Source organism: Colossoma macropomum, unplaced genomic scaffold (genome assembly GCF_904425465.1).
Source record: "Colossoma macropomum unplaced genomic scaffold, Colossoma_macropomum, whole genome shotgun sequence".
Lineage (NCBI taxonomy): Eukaryota > Metazoa > Chordata > Actinopteri > Characiformes > Serrasalmidae > Colossoma > Colossoma macropomum.
Genome location: NW_023494799.1, coordinates 29,162,500 through 29,187,449, shown reverse-complemented (window position 1 = coordinate 29,187,449; position 24,950 = coordinate 29,162,500). Strand labels below are relative to the sequence as shown.

At 39.1% G+C, this 24,950-nt stretch overlaps 2 protein-coding genes across 4 annotated transcripts in view; both read right to left on the bottom strand.

Annotated features, from left to right (window-relative positions):
• The window catches only part of tle5 (TLE family member 5, transcriptional modulator), a 51,932-nt gene extending 34,695 nt beyond the window's left edge, over positions 1 to 17,237 (bottom strand). Inside the window, exon 1 of one of the 2 annotated variants that reach the window (XM_036586258.1) lies at positions 16,686 to 17,237. In XM_036586258.1, the coding sequence (XP_036442151.1) occupies positions 16,686 to 16,712 (27 nt within the window). In that variant the 5' untranslated portion in view covers positions 16,713 to 17,237. The remainder of the gene's footprint in view (positions 1 to 16,685) is intronic. The other variant, XM_036586257.1, reaches the window with a different exon arrangement.
• Positions 17,238 to 20,724: 3,487 nt separating this feature from the next.
• LOC118818804 (guanine nucleotide-binding protein G(q) subunit alpha-like) overlaps positions 20,725 to 24,950 on the bottom strand; it is a 34,659-nt gene continuing 30,433 nt past the window's right edge. For both annotated transcript variants that reach the window (XM_036586255.1, XM_036586256.1), the window contains exon 7: positions 20,725 to 24,537. In XM_036586255.1, coding sequence (XP_036442148.1) covers positions 24,347 to 24,537 — 191 coding nt within the window. In that variant the 3' untranslated portion in view covers positions 20,725 to 24,346. The remainder of the gene's footprint in view (positions 24,538 to 24,950) is intronic.

The window sequence follows — 24,950 nt, the reverse complement described above, 5'->3', positions numbered from 1 at the left end:
TGTCATGACCCAAACAGCTGCTCTTTTGTGTTTGATGTTCCTAAGAGACACGAGTTAAAAAGACCCTTGGTGGAAGTGCGTGTGGTGATGATGCAACACAAATGTCTGGCTGTGAGAGTAACTGCAGGTGCAGGTGAAAACCACAAGAGGCAACAGGCCTGTGCCAAAGAGAGGCCTCCTATGTGGGATGGTTTGACATGGACTTTTTCCTTTACCTCATTTTTATTTCCATAAAGGTTATTTTACATGTATAGCAATAAATCATAATTCTAATAACTACAACAAAGGATAATAATAGTACTATTTGTCTGGTAATTTTGAGACCGTCTCTAATACCAGTAAGAGTTGTGGTTACAGTGTATTAATTTGGCCATAAAACTGCAGTTAATTTAGTAAGAAAGAACACAATTGCGAACGTCACACTTATTTTACTGCCTGAGGCCTCTTAGCTTAGCCTGATACCTTCTTCTTTGACGCCATTTCGCCTGAAGCCGTTTTAAACGACAGTGTACACTGGAACAACTGTTAGACACAATAAACGTGGTATTAATGAAAGATCTCAATTTCCTTAACATGTCTAAAAGCTCAGTTAAGCATATGAGCTGGAACATAAGTGTCTTCTTATGATTTGCTTAGAATAAATTAATAAGTGGTAAATGGATGCTGTTTCAGTAACTTGGTTTACCATTATGAGACACAGGCCTAACAGGCAACTTTACAAACATCTTGTCTGTAAGCCAACATTGTGACAAAGGCAACAACAAAATTCTAGTGTAGGCTTTTTACTGCACGTGTGTTGGCATTGGTTCAGTAAGCAAGATGTGGGACGGCGAGGATTAACCTCCATGTCTGAGGCTTAAGAGAAAAAAGCAGCGGTCTGTCCTGTTCATTGAAGAGGCCTCAATAAAGCACCACCCACAACATCAGCTCACACATGACAAAGCACACGAGCGTGTGTACAGCTAGGGTCATTTATCTCTCTATCCACAACAACAGCAGTGGTGTATCTGCTGACAGGCTAGCTCTCTTCAAAAAGCCACACACACACCTTAAATCCTCCACAATGTCAGTTAGCAGTGTTAAGTTAGCATTCTGCCATCAAATTATACAAATGAGTGTTGTATGGCTGTTTGGATGATTCAAAACGTTTGCATTATACAACAAATAATTTGGGTCAAAATAATCTTTCAAAATGATCTTTCATCAAGTCATCAGTGGCTCACAAAGGTGTTTTAATACATTACAAAGTGCATCAAAATTACACCACACAGCACAATCACAGTCTGATTTCTATTAGGGACGTGCATTCTACCTAATTTTGATCTCTGAGTATCTGTAAGAGTCAAGCTATAATGTTAACTGCAGGCAGGAAAAAACCAACAACAATAAGGAAACATACTGACCTCAGCCAAAATCAGCACAGGGCTTACATTTTAGATGACAGCACTGGTGTTATTAAAAAAATAAAAAAATTAATTATTATTAAACAGCCAAGTGAAATCCGTTTGACAGGTGACGGATCAATAATGGAGGCTATGACAGCAATAAGTCACGAGGGGCTGTGGGTTACTGCAAGGGGTGTTCATAGGCATGACACGAAGCAGAGTGCCTAAAACTCCCTTCCCATGAACATAAAATATGATAAAGTTTTTATTATTAATAATTGCGATAAACAAGTATTTCACCAAGAAATTCCTTTAGAGCATTGTATCGTTGGTCATGGATGGCTAAATGAGGAGAACATTCTATCACCCATCGCTATATATTGCAGTCAAGTTCTTGTCATATAACAATGAACATATAATAACACAGCACTGTTTAATGCAAAAACTTTAACATTATAAGTACTTTTTGGTCACCAGATTACTAACGTGACTCTTTTTTAGCACCAATCTAGCAGCGCCCGTCTTCTCGTGCTGGGGCTCCCTGCTTCCTACATAGTGCATTACGTAGGAATTTAAATACTGAATCCTGCAGCCCAACAGTGCTAAATACAGTGAAGAAATAATCATTTGGGACTCAGACACATCCATACTCGATAAATGATGCACTCTTCGGCTGTAGGCTACAATTTCTAAACTTTCATAGTTAGCACACTATATAGGGAATATGGAGCGGTTTGGGATTCAGCCTGGGTTTGATGCCACTTCTGACTGAAACACGAACATTTGAAGCGTGTAATCCATTCAAGTGATTTTTTTAATACTTTTTTTTATTGTCGTTTCACAGTTACTCAAACCGTAAGTACTTTAATTCAAGCCTGTATTATTAATGATGGAGTTGTTTAGCCAGTTTGCTATCTTTTAACCTATTAGCTAGCTGACCAGCCTAGTTCTAGTTAAGAACATAAGTCGCCTGCCCCTAAGTTTAAACAAAAACGGGTTCTTACTTCATCAATATACTCAGTAGGGCTGCATCAAACGACTAATTTGATAGTCGAATAATCTATCGATTACTAAAACGAATAATCGATTATTTGGATTATGAATCACTACATTACCAAATAACTTTTATGTAGCTATTAGCGTTTAAATTTAGCTTGATGCTGTTTTATGCATTTGCTACCTAACAATGAAGAGAATAAAGATGAATACCATTCAGTTTTAATGAACTTTCCTGCTAATACAAAAGACAAAAAAAATAAAACTCCAATGTTTTGCTGTCAAAATTTATAACCAAGGATGTGCAAAGTAGCAGCAATAAAATAACAAAACTAAATCAGTCTTCCTTTAATCAAGTAAATAAAAAAATCAATCTAAATGTAAACGTTAAATTTAAACAGTGCAGTCTGTGCTCTGTGCATTCTGCTGTCTGTCTACACTTTACTGCAACTACATTTTACAATCACAGGTCTTTATTTAAACGGAGGAAAGTCAGTATCTCTCCGTGCTCCAGTGAGAGGCCTGATCTCCTCTGAGAGCGGATACTCCCCGCTGCAGAGGAGATGCGCTGTGACGGAGCGGATGGGAAAGTGGAGAATGTTTGTGGCAAACTTCTCTATGAACAGTTCAATTTGAACGATTTTGTGTAAACGCATCATTTCAGCGGTGACCCTTTGCCAGCTGCCCTGTGTGTTCACGGAGAACTACCTCCATAAACTGTTAGCAGGTGGAGCTAAATGTTCGCGGAGAGCAGAAACCCGTTTGTAATCGCTCTCCTGTGTTCGCCGAAGTTGAACGCACCGGCGGCCTCGCCGCCAAGACGGCGATGCAGTGTTGAAACTGTAAACGTTATCTGGAAAGTGAACAGGGTCGCTGTGAATAGTAGTTACTTGCTCCTCTGTTCCAACTCCATTAACGATTCCAGAGAGCAGCATTTAGAAACAGAAAATGTTACAGTTCAGCTCAGAACATGAAGCAGGACGGAATTTAACATTAACATTAGCTAACTAGCTCGCTAGCACAACTATCGCCACGTCCCAAACCACACACTTCCGTACTTCACGCACTACACTAATGAGTGCACTTCTAATAATATATGCGCTATTTTTAGACACTATTTAGTGTGCTGGTATGCGATTTGGGACGCGAAGTATCTTGCCGCGATGCATCTTCTTCATCCAGTGAGCCAATAAGTTTCCTTTTCATATGCTGCTGAATGGAGGATGTGCTCCCGTGCCAGCTAAGGTCGGCTTTACAAACAGCACATCTGGCAACCTTTTTTCTGACTTTGGCCCCACACTTTTCAGGATTTTGTTCTTGAGGCTGCCACTGCGCTGTTGTTAACTCTCCAGTAAACTGTTATGTCAAAACGTTCCTAGTGAGCGCGAGAAAGACGCGTAATGACGTCATCGACTAATCAACTACTAAATTAGTTGCCAACTAATGTGGTCATCGATTTTAGTCGAATAACTGTTGCACCCCTAATACTCAGTGGTCAATATGAGCAGCATTAGAGTCAAAAATTATTCCATTAACAGCACAAGGGTTTTTGTGGCGCAGTAATACAGAGTTCAGTCGCTGTGCGACGGTCATAGGTGTGCGTATATTGTAGATTTCACAACAACTTCAAACTGCATATTTTCTATTTTCTTTGCCTTTCAGTGATGAAATGCAATGAATTTCAGTATTTGAAAACACACCTCAAACGGTTAAATAAGTACTCAAGTATGCACACAAATCCCTAATATTTCTACATCTCATGCATTGCTGATGTGCTAAACTTTTCCAAAAATGTAGTAAATTCTCTAGACTAGAGAATTTAAAGACTATTCCTCTGTTTTGCAAATATTTATTACACAATATTTATTATTACATGTGATATTTATTACACAATTCTAAAACCCTTCAATGTGACTTTTTTCCAAATATCATTCAGCCCACAGTATCCAGGTAGCAGAATATCTTGGTTTATATAGACTGAGTTGGCGTTATCCTGGTTGGTCGTACACTGATGGATCTACACTCATGCAGCTTCTACAGAAACTCCCCTAGCTTTGTTGGTGCCTCTATGTCCTGTTAAAAGGTACATATTCCAACATAGATGCCTTTGCCTGAACACTGAATACAGTCTAAAGGCTGATTATTTTTTCATTTAGGCTAGATAAAAATGATTGAGAATACAAGTCAACCACAGCTGAATGAGTAGCTCATAGGCATTCACTCTGACCTACAGCCTGGAGGTACTTGTCTCCAGGATTTCTAAATCAAAATTTTACCAACAGTACTGGGTGAAGTCTACTAAAAGCCTGAGAAACTGTCAATATTGTGCATAAATCATGTGTCACTGATTTTATTTAAAGTTACTCTCAGGCTTAACTTGGGACAGACTAATATCAGAATTTTATGCCAATGCCAATATCCAATATTTTTATCTACTGTCGGACCTAAAAGTGAATGAAAAAATCCCAGATTTTCCATATAGCTCTTTTGAAGCCTGTTTACAACACACATTAACAAGTGTTTCATATCCGGATCCTATCTGGATACACTTAAATACAGTCTGAAGGTTGTTTATTTGGGTTGGCCAGATTCTATTGACATTATTAACTAAAATGCATTCCCAATTTGCCTAGATGAGATCCGATTTGACTATGCCACATGCAAAGCACATAAATGTGCAAGTCATTTTCGTTTTACTTTTGTTTACTGTTTCTCCTGTTACGACACGAGTCGGCAAGCTCAGCTTGGACACATTCATCAGCCCAAAGTACAAGAAGGCACCTGGTTTGGGGAACTCCAGCCTTGCATATTCTCCTTTCATTTCATTGTTTATTCTTATGCCTGCTGGTCAGCGCTCGGCAGACGCATTACATAACACTCAATATTTGTATATGGAAAGAGAAAACTCATTCGGTTTACACATGCGTTAAATGTGGTCAAGATCCATCTCTGACCACCTCCAAATGGGGTTTCAGTGATCCTACTGTAACCCGATCCTGGGGTGCTTACACCTGGGTTTTCATGCAGTCAAGTAAAATCCGAACCTGATTCGATCACAGACTACCCATGTTGAAAAGTGTAAACAGGCCCTTGGACTCGACTGGGCCTACAAACCCAAGATAATAATGCCTGAACGATAACAAATACTGAGCTAGAATTATCAAACTTGCAGTACACACCAGTATGTAGTTCTGTGGTGAACTGTTATCTGAGAGCAACATGAGTAATTAACCATTCCTCAAATCAAGCAGCCTGATTCACACAGCTGGACATAGAGCCACATGCGGTGGCTACACGAGCCCTTTTCAATTCAGAGAAAGTCAGGAGCACTGCTAATGACCATTGTTAAATCTGTATATAATATCAGTCCCTTCGCTCAGATGCGGTCCTCATGTTTCGGTGCACCATCTTGACTAAACACAGCTGTGGGAAACCCTGCGTAGGCTCTTTAATGATTTAATATCAGCAGTTAACCAGAGCTAAGTGGGTGAGAAGTGAAGCACAGCTGTCTGAAGGCAAAGCAGGTCACCAATAACAACAACCACTAAAACACTTTGCTTCACTAAAACATGTGCTCACAGGTACGTGAATAACTCGCAGTGTCGCTTTTGCCTACAGCTATGCTTTCTGTGTGCCATTTCACTCACATGTTTGATGGCCTGATTTTGATTTAGAACAGCTTTGAGCATTTTCTCTTCATGAAAAAGGTCTATTATTCATTATGTCTAAAAATATACAGCTAAATAAATAAACAGCAAAATAAAAAATACGAATTTCTTTTTACACATTCTGATCCAGTCTACAAAGAAAAAGTGTGCATTATTAATTCCGCCTTACAGAACCAAAAATCAACTGATATTCAGTGAGTAATCTGAGGTTTTCTCCACTTTAACACTGATGCTTAAATTACTTATACCGACCCTTGGTTCTTTATGATTACATTAAATATTATTTGAGGAATAAGAGAGCAAAGAGAGACAAAATTAAAGCCTTGGCTGCAAGAGCTCTGTGTTGAAATGCTGCAGCAGCTCCTGGAAAGCACTAAATTCCTAATCCCTGCTCTTATTACCCTGCGCTGGGTCTTAATAGCACCATAATGCAGCATAAGGGCACCGGAGTGAATTAGGGGCCGCAGTCAGGTATGCACTGAGAGCCCACACACGATCAAACACAAGACAGCAATGACATTATCACACTGAATACACCAACACTAGGAAGCAGATATACAGACAACGTGTAAACCTCTGACCTCATACTGATTTAAATCCAATATTTTTTAGGAAATCATTTCACCATGAAATCAACATGGTTAGGTTCATTTTTTTTGGATGATGTTTTGTGAATAATTATTAAATATACTGTAAACACAAATGTGATCCTTTCACTCTTGGGCTGCCACTATCTAAGACATTAGTAATCAGGTTTTTAAGCCAAAGGCCAAACAATAGAAGTGAACGGATACACTGAAATTTCAGGTCACTAAAAGTGCCATTTTTGACCACCAAAAATGTTCAGTGACTGAAATTTCAGTAAATCATAAGTAGGGCTATAATGATTACTCGATTAAAAATAAATAAGGGAAATGTACATTCTCCATGAACTGCCGAAGTGTTTAGTCCGCAATTTAAATGATAACAGGCTATTCACAGCTTACTATAAAGCCGTGTCCAGCAAGGTGGAGCTACTAGCACTTAAGTCACTTTGGCGAGCATTACTTTACTCGATTACTAGTATAATCCACAGCGACAGCCAAGCCTACTTTTATTGTTTTCACAGAAAACAATAAAAGGGAAAATGAAAAAAAGATTAAAGCAGACCTATAAGTGAGTGCCACGACTGAAGACTTTACAAATAATTTGACTGGTAATAAAAATAAGAAATGCTGATAAAAAAGCTGTTTCGCTCTTCAGCTCTTATGCAGTCGTCATCATAGGCACTTTCAAACAGTGAAAATGTCGGCCATGTGAAACTATTTCACTGTATTAAGAGGAGCTAAAACACCCAAATACTTTTCCACTGAAAACACAACATCCTGCATGACGCACAGAAACAACAAAACAACAGAAGAAGAAAGGTCACCACTAACCACTAACGCTGTCTGTAGACATAGTTTTTAAAATGATATAACGGCATAAAACGACAAGTACAATTAAAAAACAACGGAATTAGCTGCCTTGGAAGACCAGCTGTTCTGTGTTGTTGATGTTGGACTTCACAGCACACAGTGTAGCCTAAACTGTAATAATTTTAGCAAGTTCATTTTATGTAAACTGTTTTTATTTAGCATCAGCTTTTTTTAGTGTGACCTGAATTTCAATAAGAAACCTTTCAAAGCCTTTTAAAAGATTCCATAAAACTATAAAAAAAGGATAAACTAGGAAGCCTTTAAAAAGACTTCATTAAAAATCTAAAAACACTATGGCAAAACATAAATGGGTTTGTCAATCAGGATCAGTGTCTTACTGTAACAGAAAGGAGTATTTAAAATATACATGATCACGCAACTGCCAAATTATTTCTGCTGATTCCACAAGAAAATACATTTTAATCAACATTTTTTAAATTAAGTAATCATTCAATGTGCACATTAGTAGAGCACAGACAACAAAAACAATAGACCCAGTATTTATTATATTCTGGGTTGTTTCTTTTTGAAAATAGTCTGAGAATTCTGCGCTCCAAACAATGAGTGCATACTTTATTCAATATTATTCTAATCAATTAATATTATATTATAACGCAATATAACCTTCTGAAATCGATGCAGCTGAATCACCACCTTCAGACAGAGGCACCAAGATGCACTCATGCATTTTTACAGCTCCGGCAGAGGAGAGTAAAATAGGACAGACAGAGCCTGAGGGTAAAGTTGGGGGGTGTTGCCTTTAGCCTGCAGATATCAGATCAGCGTGTCTCACAGCGCCGTCACACTGGCAGCAGGACACACAACCGCAGCTGTGAGCCATTCAGGTCAGCCTCAGTAAACACCTTCGCTGTCATGAACGGCGAGATGTCGTTGCTATGGAGTCACTCTGCCGTGGCAACCAAGTAGCGCTCTGCCTCCTCTCCTCTGGCCGGAATTCAGACCAGCCAGAGCCAAGCTGGTGATTTCTCAGAGCCTCTCCTGTCCTCAGCGCCAGCTGACTGAGCCAGCAGGACCGCACTGACTAATCATATATTACTCTTAATTGGCCACTTGGCCACTGCAATGAATTCATCGCAAACGTCTGCTCAGCATTCACGGTATTTGTTGCCAGCAAGCTTTTCTACATATAAATACCTCTTGAACCTACTGCTCTGGTGAATCATTTACAAAGACTACAGATACAGGCACACATTTTCAGGTCTGATTTTGAGGTCAGGATTAAATTTGATTTTCGATATTTCACCTGTTAGAAATGTGTCGATTTTGCAGAACCCTAACTAAACACTACACAGAGAAATAAAAGCTGTCAATAAAGAACCTATTCAAATCTTCAATTCTTTCCACACCAGACCTCCAACAAAATAAGCCCCAAAGATGGCAATCCTGTAAGGATTTCCAAACTTCTCATGAATATAATAACACAAATGAACACAGTATATAGTATAATTTATAGTATACAGTACAATATACTGAACATCATATAAAATATAAGCCCTGCCCACTTTATTCTGATAGGATGCATCCCAGATGATCGGTTTTGATCACTGACAGTTATTTCCGCCAAAAATCACGCTCGCATAAACAGCACAGGTCGACTGACACAGTCTAACTAAGACAGTAACAGTAAAACAGCACAGGTTGACTTTCACAGCCCAACTAACACAGTCACAATAAAAACAGCACAGGTCGACTGACACAGTCCAAACAGTGCAGGTCGACCGAAACAGTCCAACTAAGACAGTCATAGTAAACAGCACAGGTTGATTGACACAGTCTAATTAACAACTGCAGTAAACAGCACAGGTCGACTGACAGTCCAACTAAGACAGTTAACAGTAAACAGCACAGGTCGACTGTCACAGTCCAACTAACACAGTCACAATATAAACAGCACAGGTCGACTGACACAGTCCAAATAGTACAGGTTGACTGGCAGTCCAACTTAGACAGTCATAGTAAACAGCACAGGTCGACTGACACAGTCTAACAGTTACAGTAAACAGCACAGGTCGTCTGAAACAGTCCAACTAGGACAGTAACAGTAAACAACACAGGTCAACTGACGCAGTCCAACTAAGATAGTCCCAGTAAACAGCACAGGTCGACTGACACAGTCCAACTAAGACAGTAACAGTAAACAGCACAGGTTGACTTTCACAGCCCAACTAACACAGTCACAATAAAAACAGCACAGGTCGACTGACACAGTCCAAACAGTGCAGGTCGACCGAAACAGTCCAACTAAGACAGTAACAGTAAACAGCACAGGTTGATTGACACAGTCTAATTAACAACTGCAGTAAACAGCACAGGTCGACTGACAGTCCAACTAAGACAGTTAACAGTAAACAGCACAGGTCGACTGTCACAGTCCAACTAACACAGTCACAATTAAAACACACAGGTTGACTTTCACAGTCCAACTAACACAGTCACAATATAAACAGCACAGGTCGACTGTCACAGTCCAACTAACACAGTCACAATTAAAACACACAGGTTGACTTTCACAGTCCAACTAACACAGTCACAATATAAACAGCACAGGTCGACTGTCACAGTCCAACTAACACAGTCACAATTAAAACACACAGGTTGACTTTCACAGTCCAACTAACACAGTCACAATAAAAACAGCACAGGTCGACTGACACAGTCCAAACAGTGCAGGTTGACCGAAACAGTCCAACTAAGACAGTCATAGTAAACAGCACAGGTTGATTGACACAGTCTAATTAACAACTGCAGTAAACAGCACAGGTCGACTGTCACAGTCCAACTAACACAGTCACAACTAAAACACACAGGTTGACTTTCACAGTCCAACTAACACAGTCACAATATAAACAGCACAGGTCGACTGACACAGTCCAAATAGTACAGGTTGACTGGCAATCCAACTAAGACAGTCATAGTAAACAGCACAGGTCGACTGACACAGTCCAACTAAGACAGTCATAGTAAACAGCATAGGTCGACTGACACAGTCCAACTAAGACAGTCACAGTAAACAGCACAGGTCAACTGACACAGTCCAAACAGCACACGTCGACTGACACAGTCCAACTAACACACTCACGGTAAACAACACAGGTCGACTCATACAGTCCAACTAACACAGTCATAGTAAACAGTTGATCGAAGTACAACAGGTATAATGACTGAGGGCCCGTTTACACATATCTGAATATTTTTGAAAACACAGTTTTTCCTATGCATTTTGGCCACACGTCCACACGAAAACAGCATTTTCCTTCACCTTGGCTCCACTAAGGGTGAAGATTTTTAAAAACCCTGTTTTCAGTCTTTTAGTGTGGACAAAACAAAGCTTTCTGAAAACGACAGTAATTTGTGCATGTCTGTAGCTGTTTTCATTTATAAAGCATACAGAACTGTCTGAAATATGACTGACGACTGGGGTGTTTCTGTGTGCTCATCAATTTTCAGGTGATTTGGGAGCTTATAACATGTTTATAACTGAGTATGGCTTTACATTTTTCATTAACCTGTAGTGTGGAGGCATCAGAACGTACTGCGCTCAGTTCTTGTAAATGGGGTGCTGACTAGACTGAAATTCTGAAAAATACCTCAAAGACTCTGAAGATATTTGAAGTGATCTGTAAAAGATTGGAATTAAATCCTAACACTGTAATTCCAGTTAAAAAGCTAAAAACCTCAGCTTCTCTGCCTGATCAGGGCTGTGTGGATGTTTCAGCCACAGTGACGACAAATTATGGAGGTCTGGAGGCCTGCAAGTCAAAGTCTACTGTATTTGCAGCACCGCTGTCACACTGGTAGAAAATTTCTGATTTAGCTCTGCGGCATGCTTCAAGTTCTTCCTGAAATGTACAATATTAAAGTGTATAAAGTGTTATTACCTCCTACTTGACCCGCATTCTCATGCGAGCAATTTAGAGCCATTTCTGCATTCTTGTATAAGTGCAGAGATTTTCAAAAACTGCTGCTGTGCATGAACATTTTTTGAAAACTACATTTGTAAAAGTATCCGGATACACACAGACAAGGCTTGACAAATGAAACAAGTGACAAAAAGCAAAAAGGCTGCATGTTGTAATAAACAGACAGGATTAGATAATATTCAGATGGAAGGAAAAAGAAACAATGTTATACATTAGTAAACTTATCATGTGTATACCATGTGTTTTACACTGAAGTAAGTCAGGCTATGCTATAAATGCTTGTAAATGGGACTATAAATGGACTAGTATTCAATACAACTCTCTGTGATATATTTTAAAGTCAAAATAAATTGGAAATCATAAAACATTCTCCTTCCATCTCATGATGTATTTCCAAGAGAAATACGCACCATCAGAAGCAGGAGGTGAAACATGATATTACTGGTTAATATTATTTCTCCCAACTGCTTGTGCATGGTGCCATAAAAAAGTTAGATGCCTTAGTGCCACTTCGAAGGAAGACTACAGAAAAAACTAAAATTTGGCCTTTTAAATGGTACAGTATGATGAATTGCACTTAATATGACCAAGAACATGAGCTAACAAGGTCATAAAAGGCCAAATTTGATTTCAGGTTGACTTTAAATGGACTAGTCTTCTCTAGAACTCTTGGTTTGATCCAATGGGTTATCGTCTGCATGCACTTGTGTGAGCTGTTAGTGTTCTGACAATGGCAGACGTTACAGCTGCGTTCAGTGATCATCAGGAAAAACCATGGGCGTTCACGCCGTCTGACAAACTACAGGCATTTCCACAGAGACGCTGTCACCGAAAGGCGAAAATCACTCAATCACAATTCATAACCACAGCTGCATAATGCATCACACGTTCAATTCACTGCAATTAGTTTACTGTGGAGTTCTGCATTACCACAGAGCGGAATATCTGCTGCATTATCACCGAGAACGCCTTATTAGCCACTGCACTGTAATAAATCAACGCAGGAGCAGGTCACAGGAGTTCGCCTCATGCTTTGAAAGCACAATGACCTGTGTTGCCAATCATTAGGCAAGACAAAGAGAACAAACATTCAGTTCGGTGGCTGAATTAAGCCTAGCGGGTAGCAGTCGGCATCACAGAGATCATCAGATAATGAGCAGAACTAACCACCTTAATGAGCAAACGAGTGAGGTAAAGTCTGACTTAGCTGGGGCTCAATAATACTGTGATGTCTCGTCGTGATATGGTTTTATGATAAACACAAAATATAAGTCAAAAATTACTCTGATGAACTTTTCAAATGGAGCTAAATTTCACTCTAGGAATGGAAATGGAGAGGAGGAATAAAGGCAGCAGTTGATATGGACAGTATATCATATTACAGTTACAATGCTACATATTGTGACTGTTCCTTCCTATACTTTGAACTGAAACAGTGATTGAAGACTAGTCTTCATTGTATTGGACCAAATTTAATTGTTTTTGCCTCTATTTATTTATGGACCACAGAGACTGAGAATGTGGCAAAAAAGTAATATCATGATGCTTAAGAATTTTTCACAATACATGACGCAATGATATATATTATTTTCTTACATCTGACAATTTGGAACAGAAAAAGTTCAACATTTAAAAAATACTATCCAAGACTACAAATACAATGCATTTACATGCACTCAGTAATCCGATCATAATCGAATTTCTGCAGTTATCTGATTTTTCAAATGGTCATGTACACACCATACTCCGATCTAGGATTTCAGCTCAGTAATCAGATGTCTCAGTGAATGTAAACTCTTACCTGGATTTCTTTCTGATTTCTCAGTCTGCGCATGTGCAAAACAGACTGCGGAAATAAGCGAGCAGTGCTGCCGCAAGACGGCAGCAAAACACTTTTGGAGCAACGCTGAAACAAAACACATCATCGACAAAATGAAGGATTTAAATATTCTTCATTTTCTAGATGTTGTATGTTCATATTTTCAGGTGGCAATATGTTTAAAAAAACGTGCTAAGAAGTTTGAGCTTTACATTACGTTTACGTCACATCTTCTTCTGGGAGTTTATTGGCTGGTTGAAAAGCAGAAATCTGATTACTGCCCGACTCATGTAGACCCGGAGTTTCCGCCTTTTTCTGATTACTGAAGTGCATATAAACAGGTTGATCGGATTTCTGACAATATCTGATTTTCTGCAGTTATCAGATTATTAAGTGCATGTAAACACACTAAGTGATTTATAACATTTTACATACTGCACTACACTAAATCAAACAAAACAGAACTAATTATGGTCTCTGTGTAATCAAACAAGCAGTTGGGAAGTGCTTTTTTATAAACTGATGGTATCCACAATATTCTCAGAAAAGAATATTAAGAGATATTGTGATGTAACTTATCACGATTATGATAAATATTATATTGCCCAGCTCTTGTGGACCATGTGAGTTACTTCACATTCATTGCAACACCTAAAGAACATTTGTGATTGGTCAGGACGCTCACATAATATGAAACCAAAAATGTTCCTCTGTTTTTTGTTTTTTTTTTTAATTAAAGATTTGCATGTAGTATATAAACATCTCTAAACATAGAGAGTCCCACTCGCTTTCCAGTCCATTCGGTCAGTCTGGTGAAAAGTAAGCGGCTAAAACTGCCTGGTGTGAATGCACTGTTTGTGATTTCATGGAAACCAATACATTTACATATGTCCACTTACTCAACTCACAGCAGTTCAGCCCCGCCCCATTTACACTAAAGTTATATGAAGTGTCAGCCGGACTGCTTTTGCACAACACAAGACAGCCAATCTTACAGCTGCATTTACTCACATCAGTCTTAAAGGCATATTAACAAAAGCAGCCTGTTTAATGGTAATGTAAAAATGAATTCTGGCTATTTTTGGTACACAAATATCATAAATAGACTTCAAGCAAAGTGAGAACACGTTTAAAAATAAAAAAACATGTAGGATATGCCCACCCCCTCAAATAACTGAGCTCTTTAATGTATCAGACACAACAGAGGGGAAACGTCTAGCATGCTTCAAACCTCTGGGTTGCAAAGATCACTGGTTTAGCTGCACTTCTGCTATTTATTCTCTCGGCCCTTCCTAACCTTTCACAGAACTCAAAGACAAGAACAAGAAAATAAAGCGGATTTCTTTTCTGTACCCGCACTAATACGAATCCTAATGTCTGAGGATGTTCCACACGCTGCCCTGACTTTCATTACTGTAGTGCACCTGCTGTGTTCCTGCCACTTAAACCCTCACTGAAGAAATAAAGCACTAAAAGCTGTAACTGTATTAGGGCTGCCTGATGTATTATCAAACTACACTGGGAGGTTTTCAAAAATGGCAATTGCTGCGCACTAAGAGTGTCTGTGATCTGTTAATATGATCTCATGTTATTTTTCTGAACCTGCGCAAGAAGTTTCAACACAATTGCTGTAATACAAATTTGCAACAAAATTATCCTCTTTGAAGTGAAAATCAATCAACCTCTCCCAGAAGGTAACAGACAGGGTTGGGCAACATGCACTCTCAGAAATAAAGGTAGTAAACTGTCACTGGGGTGGGACCCTAAAGGGTACATCTCAGTACCTTGAGTCAGGGAACATAACTGTACCATAATCCGTTGAAACTATATTGTTTAAGTTGTATTGACTCCACACACCCCGTCTCGTCTCCAGGCTTTTTTTATTGTTCTGTTTTAAAATGTTAGCTTATGAAAATGTACAAATAAGTACTTTTCACATGGAAAAACTTATTTAAGGTTCACGATTGGACCTTAAAACCACTGTTGTACCTTTGAAGGAACATTTACATTGTTTGTACCTTGATGAATGAAAAATGTACCTGCACAGCACCTTTGTTTCGAACAGTGTGATGATACTTGTTTGTCACTGTGATTTTTTTTTTTTTTTTGAAATTACATCACAACAAGCTTTTCTGAACATACGGTGGATATCGTACAGCAAAAACAATTACAATGACAAACTGCTTCAACTGATTGATTCAAGAGTGCATAATTACACCTGTTTAACTATTTAACTGGACAAAGCTTTTTAAATGTAGCAGTGCTCATACTTTTTTGTCTGTTTCAACTGAACAAACCTTAAAATGTCTTCTACGATGGTGATGTTACATTTTCGCCATTTCGCGCACTCCTAGTAACACATTTGAGAGGGTTACAACACATTATATGTAGGCTATAAATTACGAAGGTGTAGAATAAGTGGTATGTTTATCAAAACAGTGCCAAAAGTGGCACATCATACAGGTTACTCTCAATCAGTGACTCACTGTTAAAAGTCTACAGCTATATTACTCCAACTATGTTCATCTGGTTCTTGGTTGGGTCCAATAGTCAGTTATGGTATTTTGTGCTTTTCTGATGGGTTGATATCACAGTGTAAAGGCTTATAATAGTTTCACAATGTCTTCTGATACTAAATCCAAATGCGTTTGACAGTAAACTAGTAACCAGTGGTCTCTAATGATAACTAATAAGCTAATTCCAATTAGAAAGTAAAGGTTTCAATCCCAGCTGGGAGGACTACTAATAAAGACAATGACTGCTTTTATAACATAAGGAAATATTACACGAGGTTCAGTTCATTTAGAGCTGTATTAGTGGAGCAAAATAGTGTACTCTACATCAGAACTTGCCCCAAATTCGTGAGCAAAAAGCTGGAGGTGTTATTTTAACTAGCTTTATCAGTTCATTATATAAACTGTACCAATGTCTTATGAAACTCTAACGTTACCTGGCCTATATACGACTGCCTGTGAACAAAAAGCAAGCAAATATAAAATAAAACTAGCTATTTTGGGCTCACAACTGGCTAAAATAAAGTTCCAGAGAGTCTGAAATCTTTGGACTAAAAGGTTTTGCTCTCTACTCTGCACTGAATTCTGCATTAGGTTAAGTTACTATGCTGATGTAAACAAAATGGTTTCAAAAAAAATCGCTCACCACAGCTCTAAACACGACTCATTTTTCACTAAAAAAGATCCCACATACTTAGTCAGAGAGACAGCTGGATAGCCAGCCGTACATAACAGCTGTAACATGTACAGAATAAAATGATAAAGGCTCACAAGTTTTGTCTGGAAAGCAGCGTCAGCTAGCGGAGCTCTATGAGGGACGAGGCGGGTTAGCGGACTAGCTTCGTATGCTAATGTCATCCTGCTAGTTGTAAGTACACGGCGAAGAAAAACGAGCAAAACACTTACTGAGTGCCTGGATTGTGGAAACATCATGACAGTTTCTGGTGTGCCCACTTTCTCCTCAAACGCTAGGCAGACGTTAAGCGAAAGCAAAGCTGCTCAAAACCTTGTTTTTTAGCTTCTTCTTCTTTGTTCGCCGCTGCCAGCTGTAGCTGATGGAGCTGGCTAGCTAAACCAGCTAGTATGGCACCGACACAGGTAACGCTGATTAGGAGGGCTGTGTCTCGGAGATTTCTCCTCAGGTATCATTCGGCATGGGAAAACAATCTAAGCCAAGCGACACAGCCCCGTTGTTCGCATTCGACAAATGCTGACCATGAAGAATGTGGGCTCCCTTTTTGCCCTGAAGCGCTGTGTTCAGACTTGAGAGGACCGACTGTTTTGCCTCCTCTCGATTGGTTTGCTGTGAAACTACGCTGAAGGCGTCTGGATCCGCACACACACATTAACGCCTGAGCACCCTCATCACGGGTTTAGCTGGCTTTAACCAGTATCTCAGGACGGGGCCCTGCACCAAGCTAAAGAGGCCTTTTCCACACCTTTTCAGAGCAATACAGAGTTAAAAGCTGTTAGGACTTTTAATGCATTTCCAGATAAAGAACTAAAGATGGTCACTACCAGGACTCCCTCAGTAGTGCCACACGAGGGCGACAAATGTTGTGTAGCTGTTGAATTATTGAGCACTGTAATCATAGCTCTGAATAAACCTTTCACTTGTTCCTGACAAAGACTACACACACCTCAGCGTGAGATCACTTTCTGCTGTGTTAAAGGGCCCATATCACACATTCCCAAGTCCTCTTATGACGCCTGAGTAGTTTAATGTAATAAATGCACTATATGGACAAAAGTATTTGGACGCCTCTGCTAATTATTGAGTTCAGGTGTTTCAGCCACACCCATTGCTAATAGGTGGATAAAACTAAGCACATAGCCTTGATAGACGAACACTGGCAGTAGAACGGGTCATAGTGATGAGCTCAGTGACCTTAAAAATGACGTTGTCATAGGATGCCACCTCTGCCACAAGTCAGTTTGTAAATTTTCAGTCCTGTTAGATCTGCCATGGCCAACTGTAAGTGCTATTATTATGAAATGGAAGCACCTCAGAGCAACAACAGCTTAACCACAAAGTGGCAGACCACGCAAACTCACAGAGTGGGGCTGCCTAATGCTGAAGCACACAGTGCCTATCCTCTGTTGAATCACTCAGTGAAGAGTTCCAAACTGCCTCTGGAAGCAACATCAGCAAAAGAACTGCATGTTAGGAGCTTCACGAAATGGGTTTCCATGGCCGAACAGCTACACGCGAGCCTAAGATCAAAATGCACAATGTCAAATGGGATGGGGAGTGGTGCAAAGCACACCGCCACTGGACTCTGGAGCAGTGGAAACGTATTCTGTGGAGTGATGAATCACGCTTCTCTATCTGGCAGTCTGATGGACAAATCTGGGTTTGGCGAATGCCAAGACGTTACCTGACTTACTGCATTGCACCACCTGTAAAGTTTGGTGGAGGGGGGATAACGCTATGGGGTTGTTTTTCAGGGCTTGGCCTAGGCCCCTTAGTTCCAGTGAAAAATTCCCACAGACACATTCCAAAATCTTGTAGAAAGCTTTTCAGAAGAGTGGAAGCTGTTGTAGCTGCAAAGGATGGACCAACTCCATATTAATGCCCATGAATTTAGAATGGGATGTCAAAAAAGCTCCTGTAGGTGTAATGATACATTGAATACTGAATATTTAAAATCATTGATGAATATTTTAACAAAGAATGACTGGCCCTCAGGTATTTTGATAGTGTTCATTCTGGCCCCCTTTGAAAAAACCTTTTCAAAATATTGACCTAGTATCTCAAAATAATGATTGTCAAATATATATCAAATATAATGCATGGCCATGTCTTAGTAAGGCGTGGGAATGAGATCCTAACGCGTGGCCACGATTTAGTAAGGCATCATCTCATGGCTACGCCTTCTCATTCCGATGCCTTACTATTTCACATTATTATTATTCATACGGGATGTCACCAGCAGGGCTTCGTAATTGAGATATTAAGTCAATATTTTGAAAAATTTGTTTTATTATATGAGCTCTTTAAGTGGATTTAGATGTTGCATATCTCTTAGTTGCTTTAATAAAAAAAGACAAGACACATAAAATATAGGAACAAAGTTTATTCCAATTTAAAACGGATAACTTTTCTTTCAAGGAGAAGGTTATGAAAATCGTTTTCATGTTTGAATGAGGTTCAGGCAACAGTGGTTGAAATGAAAACATACAAAAGAGAAATATGGCTAAAATACTGTAAATGATCAACAGTTAGGCCACCCGACCCGCCCCAGCAAAACTAATACATGCATTTAGGATGTCATTTCATTTAAAAACAGCAGTTTATCATCTTTAGCCTTAAATAAAGAACAAAACCGTCTTTTTTTTTATTTTTTTTTAACTTAATCACATACTTGGTGTTGGCTTGCTTAAAAACAGAACCATAAAATACAGAGACCCAAGTCCTTTTTTATGATTTTACACAATATTGGCACTTGTTAAAAGAGTCTGGCTCTACAAAGAAAGGGAATTGGCACACATTATAGTACATCATTTACATTTGGTATGCTTAAAAAAAAGAGCAAAAGAAAACAAAATTACTTTGATTTTATACACCACTACAAAAAAACCCTTTATAATTAAGTGGTCCTACATACAAGTGTTCAGGTAATGTATCAGCATTTAGAAGAAAAGAAAAAGTAGCTTCATGTTTTATATATCCATCACATCAGTGTGGACCAAGCAAAAGCATTTTTCCATTAATTAGTGTTCAGATCTCTAAGTACCAGGAACAAGCTTGAACAAACAGAAAAGTGGTAGGATCTCAGCGGGTTCAGCAGACTGACCCAGGGAGAACAAAAACTAACCATCAAGAATTCAGGAGCTGGACAAGCTCCCCTGGAAAGCAGATCAGTGATTAAAGCTTAACGTTCTGTAGTTCATTTCTGGAATACATGACATTGGGACACTGGACTCTGGTAGTGTTTTACTGCTAACTGGAAATTACAGGAGCTGGTACACCATGACCAAAAGGATGCAGACATGCCTTCTAATTAGTGAATTCAGCTACTTTAAGGTGCACTCATTACTGACACAGGCATTTAATTGCACACACAGCTTATAATCTCCATAGAAAAGCACTGCCAATAGAACGAGACGCTCAGGAGCAGCCGCACATGAGCCTAAGGTCACCATGTTTAATGCCAAGCAACAGCAACAGGGGTATGAAGCCCCCAGCACTGGGCTGTGGAGCAGTAAAACTGTGATTGCTGGAGTGTTGGAGCTCCTTCAGGTACCTCTGTGATGAGTTGGAGTGGGGTTTTAGTACGCCCTATTAAAGGGCAATTCCACTGATTTGTCAAAAATTTCAGTTAATTTAATCACAACAAACGGTCATTCAGAGTGGTTTGAGGTGAAATGCACTGTCCTAAACAAACTAAGCAAGTGAGAATTGTTCAGTGGTGGTGATAGGAACCAGACGTCTGAAGTGTTTACAGACATAAAGTAGTGAAAAGGTTACAAATTCTGAAACCAATCCTCTGTAGCAAGTCAGGTGGTATCATTCCTAGAAAAAAAAGGTGATTTTAACATAAAAAGAGGAATTGTAGTGGAATTATTTAGTTCACTGCATTCAACAACTATGCAAATATTTATATATATATATTTTGATTTTTTTTTTGGTTTAAAAATTGTTGCTCACCATCTCAAGGTCATAAGGGCAATGTGTACAAAATTTGGCAGACATCTTTTGAGACCCCACATCAGTAAAAAATAGATGCCATTCTAAAAACTTTGCCCGTCGTGTGTGTCCTAATGGCTCCGTCATAGCACTTGAACCCCGATGATTGCCACTTGCAACGTAATTTGTAGACGGTTGTTCAACCCTCATATGTTATGACAGTTCACAGAAATCAACGTTCTATCAATTTCAGACAAGAATAAATGAAAGCTGACTGTCTTTTTAGCCAACAATAATTTACATACGTAATTAACCTTTTACTTACCATTTAAAAGATACTAAAGAAAGGACTCTGAACATGAATAATGTGACTTTTATATTTCAGTTGTAATGTATCCACAATAAAAATTAAACACCGCATCTGTGGGTTGGCCCAATAACGACTGAACTGCTGCTGTTCTGTGTTTTGGGGGCGTTTTGGGGGAGTGGAGGTATTCTCTCCCAGAATCCTCTGCTGACAGCAGACCCTCCGCTTTCCAAAACGCAAAACTCATCCACAGTCTACACAACTTACATAAATGGCATGTTCTTCATTCAAAATGGCAAACCTTTGTTTGCTTTAATGCCTCTGAAAGCTCTTACTGAATGCTATTACATGAAATGCTTATGGGTATGTTTTCTGATGCCTGAGACACTGTTTTACGATGATTTCAAGATGAGGTTTTGGCCTAAAACATATTTTAAAAAAGCCATTCATGGCGAAGAGACACATGTAGGCTCTTGTGAGGCAAATTACTCAGAACATGTGTAGAAGTTCACAAGCCATTGAGGATAGCAAATATTTGCATTGTAGATCAACACATGGTTACCATCAACCCAGTGTAAACAAATAAGAGTCCATAAGTTTCTCTACAATGCCCCGTTTCACATCCAACCACTCTGAATGATTGTACTGACATCTAAACAACTAAATTATTCAGAATCTGTGGAATTTCCTTTTAATCCCTTCATTTTCAGAAGAAAAGTATGAGGAGCAGGTGTCTACAAACCTTTGGACATACCTCGCATGTGGTGCTCCTAGGCAATGCAGCCAAACATGTAGTGTTTGTACGGATATAAATATACACATTCCCCATCATCAGAAACGCTCGGCTAAATATGATGAGTGTTGATATTATCTTTATGCTGAAAGTGATACTGCACTTTTCACTGGCCCGGCACCTGAATTCTCCACCAAAAGATATTAACTCGTACATAACAAACATATTCATGTGTTCTGCAAGTATCCAAACCTATATCATACATGTAGACAGGGTTTATAGCCTATTATAGCAAAATGTAACCAAAGAACAGCATGTACAGTGCAACACTGGCACAAACTTCCAAGCCAAGAAAAAAAAGCTTCTTTAATACATCCAGATACAGGCAAAATCAAAAGAAGTTATCCTCATAAGTGATGTCTGTGGCACCAACAAGAAAATGACTTGCACCCTCCGTGGGTACAGCATAGACTAACGCTATTCTCAAGCTGCACCACCTCTCAGGATTCAAGTGTTCCAATAAGAATGATAAACAGCACAGACAGAACATACCGATCACTGCTATTAAAGGGAGTATAATACAAAGGAAGATGTTTTGTCATCCATAAATAGGACATAATTCTTGCAATAAACGTATAAACCAAGTGGGGCACGACTACCAAAGAAATGTAAGTGCTTTTTAATAACCGAGTCCAAGGACAATCAAAGCATCCAACTAGCCCCTGTTGTTGCTGCACCAAAACAAAAATTGCATAAACGCGAAATGTATGTGAAAATGATTACGAGTTTTACAACTTTCACATCAACCTCAAGAGTATGGTCCATACTGACATAACAGAGATTCAACTCAGAATCATTTACAGGGGAGAAAATATATATATACAAATATGAGAGAAGAACTTTTACTTAAGCTCGCATTTACTTAGAGTTTCACATGGTGTTCTAATCACATCAAATTAAACACAATTTTCGAGGTGTATCCCTGTGACACCATAAAAACCGAACCTGTGGTGACTATAACCGTCCTACCACTCACACATCAACACCACCACCTCCCTGATTCAGCTCCTCACTTCATTGCACCTATTGCTCTGTAGTCTTCAATGGAGTCCTTTCATTTCATCAACTTCACCTATAATTAGCCCTTGTACTGAAAAGCATGAAAACTCACCTGAATTACATAGCAAAGACAAAAAAACCTACTGAGAAGATCAGCTATGGAATTTCAAGAGCTATCAACAGCAAGAACTAAGATATGGTACTGAAACAATACCAAACTATGTTACAAAATGCAAGCATAGACCAATTAAGAATTGAACCACTGCCTTCCTATTTGCATAAAGCGCCATAAAAGGTTCCCCTTCTCAAGCATAAAAAAAAACCTAAGCATGAACAGAACTGCGACAACCATGTACTAAATACTGGAAGAAAAGCAAATCACTAGCCAATAGATTTTTACAGCAGTATAGACTCTGACCCCCCTATCATTTCAAGGAACCATTAAGGGGGAGAGTCCTATTATTAACATTACATATCTGGTCCATAAATTACATAAATAGAAAATATTGATTTCACTTTGTACAGCACTCTTTTGTGTGGTACTATATTGGCCAAAAGAAAGAGTTCTACATGGAACCAGCAGTTAACACTAAGAGTTATGTTAGGGGTTACGATTTACTTCAATCTTGCTTCTTGCCCTCTCTGTACATATATAGCTTTTTGAGATTACCTTCATTTATTAAATTTAACCATGAAATAAGCACGATACGCTGCATAATAACAGTATTCAACAACTATAACACATCATCTAAATAATAGATACTATGTGGCAAAATAATACCTGGATTATATTAAACTTCTTGAGCCAGAGTTTCTTAACAATGTATGTAAACATACATGAAATACAAATTTGTTTCGCAAACTTCATTAAATATTCATTGCATCCCTTCAACTGTACCGAGTAATGCAACCAATACTGGCAAAAACATGTACTTCATTCGTAGCTAAATGGAAATTTGGCTAAATAGTACAGATGGAGGAGGAAACCTACTGCTAATAATTTTGATAGAATCATTAAAATTGTTAATGCAGAGCGGTAATTAGTTAGGTAGATTAGTACATATAGTGACAAGGTCATAACACCGTTATCCATCTATCCCCTAATTTGAGAGTGGAACCCATTTTCACATGGTTCTTGAATAACCATTGCTTTTCGGAGTGCAGCAGTAGAACTTATAATTGCGAGAAGTCTCTTCATTACTCCTAATATACAAAAATCTAATCAATGCATACAGCCTTTGCCATTCTCCAAGAAATGTCTCAACGCCCATTATTTCCAAAAGAACACCAAGGTACATTCAAGGATACAAGGTGAAGTTTAGCTGAAGTTTAGCCTTGGAGAGGCATGCAGAAAAAACTGCACCCAATGCCCTGCTATAATAGCGCCTGTGCCAAAATTCTCATTGGCATTTCGTATGCGGTTGCAGTTCTTCTTCCATTCACACCGTTTCCTCTTAAGATTAAGGTCAGGGTCTCCTCTTATGAAAGTCTTACCTCAATTCCCACCTGCAACTCTGCTACAGTGCAAACTAGGACCCTGTCGACCACCGCCACACGCAGTCCGACTGCCCCAGCCCTTCCGTTAGAGGAGCAATCAGAAGGGACGGGCAGAGGAGTTATCAGCTGATGAGAGAAGGCGAGAGCCTGTATTTTCCTGCAGCAACTGATAACACTGCCAGAATGACAAAAAAAAATGGCCAAATAAAAGAACTAAAAATAAGAAACATCTGTGCCTGTAAAGAGTAGGACTGTGTCAGTCTTGATTATGTTAAGTGTATGAGTGTGTGGGGTACATATAAATCGTATTTCTGCCTGGGCTGCAGGTGTCCCTGTTTCCCTCACACCAGGTTGTACTCTTTGAGGTTGAGCTGCAAGATGGTGTCTTTGACGGCAGCGAAGACGAAGCGGATGTTCTCCGTGTCTGTGGCGCAGGTGAAGTGCGAGTAGATGATTTTGTCGCTGTCCGGGTTCAGGTCCACAAACATTTTCAGTATGAACTCACGCCCCGCCTGCGCATCTCTCTGCGGACCTGAAAGTGGGCAAATGAGAATTAGCTGCTTTGCTTTTCGCTGCAATAAAGGACGTCCATCCAAAGCAGGGTTCAAGTAGGCCAACATCCCACAGTCATTCACGATTCTGTTTTCAGATGTCTGTTCATCAAGCCAAAAAATATATTTACTGTTAATGGGCATTAAATACGAAATCAGCGAAGAAGATTCATTATTTTTATTTGGACCAATTCTTGTTGCAAATTTAATGAAAACAAAATATTTTGTGCATTTTTGTAAATAACAAACTATACCAACATAGTATAATTACTGACTGTTTCACTAAATAGCCAGTTGCTTTCTGCTTAATAGGTATCACTTTCTTTGATTCATGGTATATAAACAGGCAACAAATTGTTCATTCAAGAATTTAAAATGCCAACTTGGCCCACTG